The following is an 11,670-nucleotide window of genomic DNA, read 5'->3' as shown; positions in this document are numbered from 1 at the left end:
ATTGATGGAAGGCAATAAGGTCATTAGAAGGCAAAGATGAAGGATAAAATAAGTCCTTGGAAAGGATAGCCACTCAATTTTGTAGGGCATATTGTGGTACTAAAAATAGTTTGGATATCATTATGTTCTTAGCAATAGTACTAAACTTCAATGTTTCCACATGAATATATTGGGCAAGAGCTAGTTGCCTTCCTATGGAACCAAGAGGTAGGCAAAAGAGCATGGAGATTCATCTTGTCAACAAGTAACAAGTAGGAAATGAGTGGACCAAATGTTCCTAAGATGATTCAAAAACCTCAATTGCTTCTTTTTGTGCTTCTTTAAGTGGGCAAATTGCCTACGAACATGCTATACTCATCAAAAAATGGCTTGCCAAAGTTAAAATAAAGGAAGGCTACCTAACTTGAATTGACTAGACATAAAGTATTAGGGCCAAAGAAATGCAATCTATGAATTGTAGTTTGCCCAAAAACTAAAAATAGCATAGCAAGGCTCGTTGAAAAAAGCGTAGTGTGTAGGGGCACAAGATCAAAGAGGAAATGCCTCATTACATGAAGTTATCTAATGCTTTAAGCATGCTTTTAAACAACCATATAGACCCCTCGAAGAAAGCTCGTAGTTGATCATGCAAATAGCTACCAAGGGAATCATGTAGTTGAGCCACACTAGAGATCCTACCATACTAGCGGTTGTAGAGAGAGAGCAAATCAAGTTACCTTTCCATCTTACTAAGAGGGAAGGAAGCTACATGCATGATGTATTAGACAAGAAGCATCACAGCTTACCCACAACCAAAATAGCATCCAATAGGAATATAGTTGCATTTATGATCTCACCTACAATAGGAATATAGCTACATTTATGGTATCACATACAAAGAAACCACTTTGGAAGTGCAAGAGGAGAATAGATATTTCATCATCCACATTCACATGTCAATGATCACAAAATAGATCATAAAATAAAATGAGGGACTTTTTGCCTCAAGCTTTAAAAGGATGAAAGCAAAAGATTCATTTTATCAAGTTTCACTAGTGTCAAAGTGATATTATTGGAGATTTTTATGACTTACTATAAAACTATATGCATGATTTCTCTTTTCTATTATAATGCATTCAATTTAAATAATATCATGGTAAAATATATCTACATTGACATAGAGGTGTATATGAGGTAGCGCATTGGCTTCTTGAGGACAATACCAATGGATTTACGTTTGACTCTTAATCCTTTCAAAATAGTGACAATATTTGTGAATTAAGGTAGTTCTAGTCCTCGGAAAAAGACCGAAAGATGACTATGCATATATTTTGATGAGAGGAGCACTGTAGCTTGCATTGTGGGCAACCTGCTGTATCACGGAGCTGCTTTATTGTTGTGCTCCCTCACCCTGGTTCACCACACTTGCTCTGCTGTGAATGGTCGCCTTCATGAAAGGATCTGATCTTAATATCATGACACTGTCCTCCGACATTGAGTACGTATGTCTAAATTACAAGACATGAATCCACAATGAGGTTCGAATACATAAGAGCGCTACACCAATGAGCACACTTTTGGGGGGCACGGAGGGATGGCTAAGAATCAACCTAGTGCACCCACACAAGGAAACAGAATAGTGCAGTAGCACAAGGAAACACCACTGTCTCAATGCATGTGTCTGCAGTTTTCCCTTAAGATAGACACAGGAGGAGCGTTCTTTGAATATTGCATAGTAAAACTGGTACCGAAAATATACCATCAAACACACCCTCACACCGCATTATTGTCAATCAGTTCATGCATACAGATCCCAAGCATAGCACGCTACGACCCTTTCACTTGCATTCTTCCAAATTCCTTGGATGCTGACCACTGAAAGCCCCAAGTGAATTAAGCTAAAGGCTATGGCACGGTACACAGACAGAGGAGAGAGAGAGAGAGAGAGAGAGAGAGAGAGAGAGAGAGAGAGACTTAACATTACGAAAAAAAGAGAGTATTAGCATCTTCCAGTAAGCCAATAATGATGTCATTTGAAGTACACCACATAACATCATAGTCACCTTTAACCAGGACCAAAATTTACAAAACATGACTGTACAACTAGGTCTTAATTAACTTACTAGTATGTGATAATTGGAGCATCATAATAACTTTGTGGAGAGAGAACTCTGTTATGCTATTGACAACAGACACTGAAATTATGGACTGAATGTCCCAGTACTTCAAAATACTAAAGAGCAATTAAGTAGGATGACTGTAGTGCAAAGACGCATGGCACTCCTCCAAGCTAGATATAAAGATTTGAAGGGGGAAACATGCAATACAAATACCATCTGCCAGGAAAACTGTACCTGAAATTTGACTTGAGGGGTGCAGGCATATTCACAGGAAGTACAATGCAGCTCCGGTAGGCAAGCCAAAATTAACCATTAAATTGATGTTATGCTAGTATGCTTCTGACTGTAATTTTCGGGGAGAAATCTACTAAGTATTAGGTATGCTCTAGCCAGAAGTAGCACCAGAAAGCCTTGCCAACATCTTCATCCGCCACTAGGCACTTCTTAACTGTGTCCCTCTCATGTAATTGCCACAATCTCAACCCACCTCTGCTCAGGCTTTAATTGCTTAGAGACTGCTTTTCTCTGATGTACTTCTTTAGCAGTGCCTTGTCTCTGTCTAGTTGTGCCTTCTCAGCAGAACTTGCCGGCTTGATTTTTCTCTTCTCTTCAAGCATCCATTTGTACAGATTCTGCTGCACTTCAGGTGATACAATCTGTTGATTCTTTACCTGACTGTCTAACTGTGCAATTACAGCAGGTCTGACTAGAGTACTTTCCGCAGGTCCAAATGAGGTAGTTGTGCCACCCTCACCAACCACAGGGGCTCTCACCTCAGATCCAATTGCCCTACTGTCTGTTGGTGTACCTGGATTACTTTGGCTGGGTTGGTCAACCTCAGCACTCTTTCTTCCATGTTTTTTTTCCTTGTCATCTCCTTCCACTGAAGATTCCTTAACTTCCACAACTTCAGGCGCTGAACTTGTTCTGAATAATGCATAGCCTTACAGAAATTTTGAAAAAACAAAGACATTAGATTGACTAACCCAAAAAGACCCTTCAGAATAAGAAAGGGTATTTAGATAGTGATTAATGCACGAAGGTAAAACCCACCCTCGTCCTCCATTGCCCCCCCCCCCCCCCCCTTTCCCCTTTTTTCTTCCCCATTGTTGTAGTGGAGGACACTGAACATGCCTTTATAAAATAACAAATAAAAAACAGTCACAAGAGAGAGAGAGAGAGAGAGAGAGAGAGAGAGAGAGTGTGTGTGTGTGTGTGTGTATGTGTGTGAACACTGCATGGGGTTCAAATAAGTGACAAACCCCCTCAAGAAAGCCCCTTTTCCTGCAGTCATGACTCCTCTCCTTAAGTTGGATAGATGGGCGTTTTCACCACAAGCACTGGATGATGCTGAGATTGTAGATTGTAGATTGAAGACTGCAAGAAGCTGATTGTAGATTGAAGACTGCAAGAAGTTGGATAGATGGGCGTTTTCACCACAAGCACTGGACGATGCTGAGATTGTAGATTGAAGACTACAAGAAGCTGATTGTATATACCATGGATGTATACCATCAGCTTCTTGTATACCATTGATTGGATGTTTGTACATCCTACACCTGTGCTGGCTGGTATAGCATGGAACCACACAGCATTTGGCTGCACAAGCATGGGATGATGGTTTCACTAGGGTCCAGCAACACCACTGTAGAAGGCAGCCAGGGCCTTAGCATGCCCCGCAGACTCTCACCCCCACCCTACTTTGGCACACCGTGCTCCCCCCGCCCCCCCAAAAGAACAGCACTCCACACCTCCCTCAACCACTTCACACTCACCTCCATCCCGACCCCCCCCCCCCCCCCCAAACCCCAAAAAACAAACCCTCAACTTCTACCCACAAGGAGTGACGAACCTCACACACTGATATCCTCCCCCCGACAACAATCGAGCGGCCCCTGCTACATTGCTTCCAACACCTCTGCCCTGACAACAAGCCATACTTTTCTACCACATGCTCGACCACCAAAGGAGTTCTTCTGCAACAGCCCTTGGACTTGCATGAAAATTGCAGGTCAAGCAGAGTTCCCACATCCTTTGAAGGTGGGAATCTTCATGATCTGCAAGTCACAAAGCGGCAGAGCACATCTACTGTCCAATCCTGATGGAACAAACTACTACTACTTCCTCTAGACCTCCCACTATAGCAGATAGACAAAAGGCCCAAGTGGGGGTATCGAGGGACTAAGTGTCCAAGCATGTCTCACAATGGCTTGGAGAGAGAGGGCTGCAGTTATTTCTGAAGCAAAGCCCCATATGTTAGTATCCTCCTCCATGCCTCACCACAATGGAGATTACCATTGGATGTGATTGAGTGGCCTTTAGTCCATGCTGCCCGATACTAGCTAGCTCTTGGAGATGCTTATAGTGGCTTACGAAGCAAACATTACCCCCCCTCCTCAATCCCCAAACCACAATAAGGGAGTGGAGTTTGCCCTCTAAAATTGCCGCTAAGTATCAATGTATGTCACATAGCTCCCCTTCTTCTCTGTCTATAACCAAGCTAAGCAAAAGTCTATTCTGCAAACCCTAAGTTTTCCTCGTAAGCTGTAAGCTTGGGAAAGAACATGAGAATGACAATACTTTAAACTTAACCAACTTGATCAATTATCACCGTGAAAATTGGTAGAGAGAGGGAGAGAGGACACACCACATTGAGAGGGGAACCAGCCGCTCCCCCTTTACAGGAATTTATTGCAACAAACCATGGGCACCAAGTGCCTAAATCATATACAAAATGCTGATTTGCTGCAATTTCTAAAATTATGGTTTTGAAACCCTAATTTTTGTATACTCCGAGAGCCAGTTGATTTTCTTCTTTAGTGCTTGGACTAGATCAAGCTAAGTAGCAAGTGCTTCTTGCATGAGTGATAGAAAGGAGAGTACAAGCATGTGGCTGAAATTTCAGCATGAGAGCTTATTGAAAATGAAGAGAGAGATCTCTAATATATAGCTATGAGACTTGGGTGCTCAAAAGTGGAAAGTAGAAGCTACAAATGACAAGTGTTTACTTAAAATGACAAGTGTTTACTTAAAATGACAAGTATAGAGACACTCTTTTCAAATGACACACGTCTTATTCTAGATGCCACATGCCATTTTTCTAAAGAAAGACGCTTCTAGATTTTCTGCTTTAAAGAACTCTCAAATGGTTAAAATTTTGAGATAGCCGCTAAAGACAAAATTGTTCCTTGGGAAATTCTCGAGCCTTTGACACAAACATAATTTCTATTTGAGCAACTTTCCAAAATAGTAACCTCCTAAATTTTAGGAGTCACTAACTTTAGGTTCTGAAAAGCTTCATTATATAGATTCATTGGTTCATGGTTTGTTTCTTTGATCATGAGCATCCGGTTTCACTTTCTGAAACCACTCATTATATGGACTTCTAGTCAATGTGACTACTCAAGTGAAAAAGTCTTAGTCATCTAAGCTTTCCAATCAATCTGATCACTGAGTAAACTTGTAATTTCTCTTGGGCAAGAATTTCTATTTGAGCAACTTTCCAAAATAATAACCTCCTAAATTTTAGGAGTCACTAACTTTAGGTTCTGGAAAGCTTCATTATATAGATTCATTGGTTCATGGTTTGTTTCTTTGATCATGAGCATCCGGTTTCACTTTCTGAAACCACTCATTATATGGACTTCTAGTCAATGTGACTACTCAAGTGAAAAAGTCTTAGTCATCTAGGCTTTCCAATCAATCTGATCACTGAGTAAACTTGTAATTTCTCTTGGGCAACTCAACAATAACAAGCTAAGTATAATTCTAGGGTACTCTAGCCATTGGCCACCCTTAAATATAGAAAAATAGACATTTAATCATATTTTGAAACATTCAAATAATATAAATCCCCTTTCAAAGTACATGAGCATCAAATTAATTTGAATCATTGAGCCAATATATCTTGGTAACAATAGATATCAAAAAGGTAACATGAGTTGCACCTAGCCATTCATAGATACATTGACTTTCTACTTTTACAAGAGCATAAGCTCACCCCCTCCCAAGCCAGCAAATTGGGCAAGGTACTTCCGAGCAGCTTCACCTATTGGGAATACTCTATTGGTATCCATGGAAAGAGTAGTGAAGTATATACTTAGGTCGTCCTAAGCCTTCTATCTTGTGTACAAGACCACAAGACAATTGTGGCAAGGATAGTCCCATGGATCAAGCTAGACACTTGGGATTCGAGCATTAGGATCCTCAATATCTATGCACTCATAAAGGTTTGTGGACATACTGGTTCCTAACTTGAGATTATGGTTGGATTGCCATAAGTGGACTCTTGGATTTTTGGAGGCAACTTCAAGACCTTAAAGGATCAACAAGATGGAGACAATGGACTTCCCAAGCATGGCAATGAGAAGCAACAAGCCTGTGATCCTTTTATCTTTAGATGCCTTGGTTCTCCTTATACTTGATTGATCCCTAGGACTTGTTCTTGTCATATCCCGGGCTTGACCTATAGACATGAGGAGCTGAGAGTTAGATTGTGCAGCCATGGACTAGGAAGTGGACACAAGATGGAGGGATTATAGAGGTAGCAAAGGCCCTAGGGAAGTCGAGCAAGGTTTGTCAAGAGCTTGGGGGGCCTTTGTCAAGAGCCTCCCAAGCCCCCTTGGATTTGTCAAGTTCCCTAGTGACGATAGAGATGGAACAATCCCTCGTTTTTCCTTTCACTGGGTAGGAGCTTTTGCAAACTTTCCAATCACAAGATGAGAAAAAATGCCCTAAAAATACCTTCTTCCCTACTGGAAGGAGGTGAAGAACCCCCTTCTTCGAGCATCTCAAAACATATTCAATTCTAAACAGATGCCACATCAAGGTTGCCCTTTAGCAACAAGTGATTGTCACTATCTGGTATATTTCAAAATCTATTTGAGTTACCACACACACTCAGGGCTGTCACCAATGTTTCCAACTCCTCTTCCCGATTACCTCAGCCCTAGTCCACCCGAGACACAAAGGTTTGAGGCCCACTGTATCATACTAGCATAGTCTACTTCATTCATTCATTCACTCTTCATTCAGAGTTTTTTTCTCCTTGAGTTATATTTCTTTCATTGTGTTCTTGGCATACACTTTTGAGTTCTCACTCTCTATTCAAGCACTTTTTTACAAAAAGAATGGATTTTAGGGGATGGGCAAAGGCCAAAGAGCAAAAAAGGCTAGCAACAATGTGTAAGATGTCCAATTAGTCAAGAGGAGCAAAGAAGAAACGAATAGTGCAAGTAGTTAATGGAAAAAAAGAAGTGTTAAAAAAGATAGCCAATGCAAAGGAATGACATAGGACATTTGTAGAGTACCAAAAGTTTAAAACGGTACAAATAGAAGAAAAACTTTATTCTCTTCTTTGTCATATTGGATAATCCAAAAGCTCTCACCTTCCATTAGCCATCTCCTACTTTGAGAGGCTTGTTGTTAAAAATAACAAAGGGCGTTCCCACCAAAACATACCCCTTTAACAATAATAGTGCATGAATATCAACAGAAAGCCGATTAGGTACCTAAAGCCCTCTTGCATGCTCAAAACTAGTATGCAAATGAATCCGCCTACCAAGGCCTCGAAAGTTAACTTCTCTCGCACTGCAAGCACTCGCAACTACTAGCTCAATAAAAGTGACCACCATGATCAAATGAGAACCACTAAAGGAACAAGGAGGACCATAGGCTAAGCCAATAAAGGAAAGCATCACTTAGAAGACAAAGAAACTAGTGGTTGTTTACAAAAGAAGACACGGATGCCATCAAAAGAACACTGTGTTACTGCCACTCCAACTGCAAAACCATAAATTCTTCTTTGGTAGGCCAATGCACCAACCCACAGGCATTGTAATAAAGAACAACAGATCAGCCTGCATCAATCCTAATCAAATGCTAAGTAATGATGAGAAAAGAGTGGCTCCCTTGAAAATCCTCGCATCCACATGCTAAGCCTCTGTCTGTAACCAAAGCTACTACCCCTCCAAGCTACAAGCTTGATGCTCTAATAATACCATGTTTGAAGTGTAGTAGCCTGAGAGATAATAAAAGAGAAAAAAAATAGAGAGATAACTCAAGAACCTCGTCAAGATATAAGCATAGTTAGCATACAAGAAAATATAAAGCATAATCAAGAAAAAGAGGTCAAAATGCATAACTCTATACAAGAATTGCTCAAATTACTCACACCAAGACAAAGAGCATCTGTCAAGTATTATTACAAATCAATCAAGGTGAAGTGTGAAATGTCTATAGCTAGAGTGCCACAAATCATGTTTAGGTCATTCACATCCATAAGTGGGCTGAACATAAAATCCCCTCACATGGCATATTCCATGCCGTCCATTGGACAATAAAGATAATCTTTGTACTATCTACCTCATCGTATGGAACTTTATGAGGCAGTGGATTTCTCTCCTCAAACATCTTCCAATTCCAATGTTACATCATATGAGTTCTCTATGAAACATCTTCCATCATCAAAAGCCAGTAAAGCATGTCAAGAAGATAAGCAGCACAGGTAATCTTTCTCCAAAGTGGCTGATTTCAGAGCTTGTGATATTTGGAGCTAGCATATATTGAAAATCTGGTTGCAATAAATGTTGCATCGCAAGCATTTCATGTTTTTAACTAATGATTTTCACAAGAATGGTTAGTGTGAGCTGATGAAAGCTAACAAAGGGTGCTACTGAACAAGGATGGCATGCAACATACTATTTCCTTGTGAGTGCTTCTTTATTTGAGATAGTATAGCAAGTCTGGCTCAATCCAACTGTGGTAAAGGAACATATAATTGTCCAAAAGCACTAGCGGCTTATAAAATTGAGCAGACAGCATATGCATCATCCAATGAATTAAAATGAGATGATTACGTCAACCAACAGATTATACATTTTCCCCGTAATAAATATTGCATATCTTCAGATGATGCTCTTACAAACAACGTTACAAAATGATGTCTATTTCTTCCAATAGCCTATACATGTTATCAGATGATGACAGTATACTGAGTCCGGCTTGGTCGAGGTAGATGATTGTCCAAAAGCACTAGCGGCTTACAAATTTGTGCAGGCAGCATATACTTCATCCAATGAATTAAAATAAGATGATTGCATCAACCAACAGAATATAGATTTTCCCTCCGATCGTGCATATCTTCAGATGATGATGCTCTTACCAACAAGGTCACCAAGCAATGCTTACTTCTTCGAAGAGATTATACATGTTATCAGATGATGATGCATTTGCCAACAAGGAGATTCATTTGAAATAAAATGGAAGTTACCAAATGATGTTTACTTCCACCAAAAGGTTATGCACACGATCAGAGGATGCTCTTACCGACAAGGACAGCGTTCACAACAAGAACTGTGGTGATTAGCGTCCGGAAACGGTACCATATAGGCCGCTGTTGCACGCCTACTTCAGGAGAGGGATCAGGTGATGTAGAGAAGGTCCGCAGGCCTGCTTCTTTTGAGAGAGGTGGCTCATAAAGCTTGGAAGCAGACTGTCGAACGAATTGAGAGCCTGCCATAGCTCAAAGTTAAGCTCAACTCACAAGCAAACTAAAATCTGCCATGATCCGTTAACAGAAGCAGCTTGAAACTCGAATCGGACGAAGGAGAACGAGACGCTCAAGCATCTTACGAACCAGGAAATGCCATATCTGAAAAAAGCTTGAAACTCGAATCAGATGTAGGAGAACGAGAAAGATTGTTGTTCAAGCGTCTTATGAACCAGGAATGGCCATATCTGCGCTCTCCTCTCTCTCTCTCACTCTCTCTCTCTCTATCGCCTGCTTATTGTATGCAAAAATTCTTACAGCGAAAAATCAGGAGCAATTCCCTTTCAATTTTACAATTTTCAATTTTCAAAAAGACCACCAAATTTTACAGGAGACGGTTTAAAATCTTTAACCTTTAATGTTATCAAACTTTTAGGATTAAAATGGCAAATACATGTAAATTGGATCAAACATCTCTCTAACCTTTTGAGTTGAAGCTTTTTGTATCTATTGGAAAAATGTTTTTTGTGTACACTAGATCAATGATGTATTAACTACATACAGCAAATTTACAACCCTTAGAATAGCAAATCATACCCTAATTGTGCATTCAAGCTTGGCTAACATAGTCTTGAATGCCATCAAATCTATAACCCATAAGCAGTTAGCGACCCAATGAGCCGAATTATTGAACCTATTCACCAAGTTAACCATCAAACAGACGAAGCCTCTAAAGACTACTTGAGACTTTTGCACTCCCAAATGTTTACCATCACTAGACCTCTAATGACATGCTACATAGGGTAGAGGCCAAGAGACATTCTATCCCTTATTCTCAAAACAACTTGCTTCTAGTTAATTACAACATGCAAACTAGTATTTGCCAGGCACTTTTCTTATTTTATCCACACTCTTCTGATACACACTACTAAAAAAGGTGAAAGTGATCCACTATCCCTTATTTACAATGGGGGGAATGAGTTGAGACTACATTCCATTTAGAAATCCTATCTCTAGTAAGCATCTTTACCATCAGTACTCTTTACAATAAGAGATTTATATTTCCAAAGGGAGTTGCTTTCCAAACAAAAAGTGCATACTTGTACACTTCCTTGGTTTCAAAAACTTGAAAAATCTAATCCACAATTGATGAGCTTTCAAAAACCATATGCTTGGTTCCATTATATTTTACTTTCTCAAATCTCATGTTGGAATACCATTAACTTCAATGTTGTTATGAGGGCAATAAGAACTTGTTAAGGACAAGGATTGTCACCTTGCAACTTACAAAGGACTAACTTCAATAAGAAGAAGAAGAAGAGGAAGAATTTGATTCTTTATTGTAAGAAGACAAAGTTCAATTATTTATTTATCGATATAACATTGGGTACAATGACACTTACAACAAGACTAGGTTCATGATACAAGACAAGGCAAGATCTTGATACGAGATTAAACTGAATACAAGATAAGATGAGAACAAGGCTTGAACTAGAATTGGATAGGACTTACCTCACAAGATCCTTACAACTAATGTTGGCAAGATTGAAGGGCTTGTAACCTAAGACCCCCTATTTATACTAGAGTTAAGGAGGTTGAAGAGAAGGCTTCTAGATATGAGATAATGTAAGCACTGACATAAGCATGATGATATCATCAATGGCATAAGTATCATTGACATGATTCATGAAATAAGCAATGCTATTGTAAGTGTCAATGCAAGTGCTCTTTTAGAATCTTCGAAGGAATCTTTTAGGACCTCCTTAAAATATTATTTTGATGGCCATGTGTGTGAACACACTTAGGACCATTGGGGCACTTTTTTCCCTCTTTAGGAGATTTTCCTCCCTCGGCCTTGTATGTATGCCTATTCACTTTTAGGGCATAATGAGTCTTGTGTCTCTTCTTTATTGATATCTCTCAATACACTTTGAGTTGTGTCTCTCAAGCTTCTTCTCCTCCAAGCTGTGTACTTATATTCATGTGTATTGTTATATCCAACAATTGGTATCAAAGCAAGCTTCAATCTCTTAGGTAGAGTTATCAATACCCTTTACTTGATTTTTGCTAATTGGGACGAGA

The 11,670-nt window shown here is 39.7% G+C and overlaps 1 protein-coding gene across 1 annotated transcript; it reads right to left on the bottom strand.

Moving 5' to 3' along the window:
* Positions 1 to 1,984: 1,984 nt before the first annotated feature.
* Positions 1,985 to 9,909, bottom strand: LOC148022670 (uncharacterized). Its single transcript, XM_087695612.1, has 3 exons — positions 9,736 to 9,909; positions 9,426 to 9,611; positions 1,985 to 3,042 (listed from the first exon to the last, which is right to left on the bottom strand). The coding sequence occupies exons 1-3, from the start codon at positions 9,746 to 9,748 to the stop codon at positions 2,600 to 2,602; spliced, it is 642 nt and encodes a 213-aa protein (XP_087551738.1). The 5' UTR covers positions 9,749 to 9,909; the 3' UTR covers positions 1,985 to 2,599.
* Positions 9,910 to 11,670: the final 1,761 nt, after the last annotated feature.

The sequence above is a fragment of the Lygodium microphyllum genome, chromosome 16 (genome assembly GCF_053477565.2).
Source record: "Lygodium microphyllum isolate KBCC chromosome 16, Lygodium_microphyllum_v1.1.10, whole genome shotgun sequence".
Taxonomy (NCBI): Eukaryota; Viridiplantae; Streptophyta; class Polypodiopsida; order Schizaeales; family Lygodiaceae; genus Lygodium; species Lygodium microphyllum.
The sequence above is the reverse complement of the archived record's forward strand: the minus strand, read 5'-3'. Positions and strand labels throughout refer to the sequence as shown.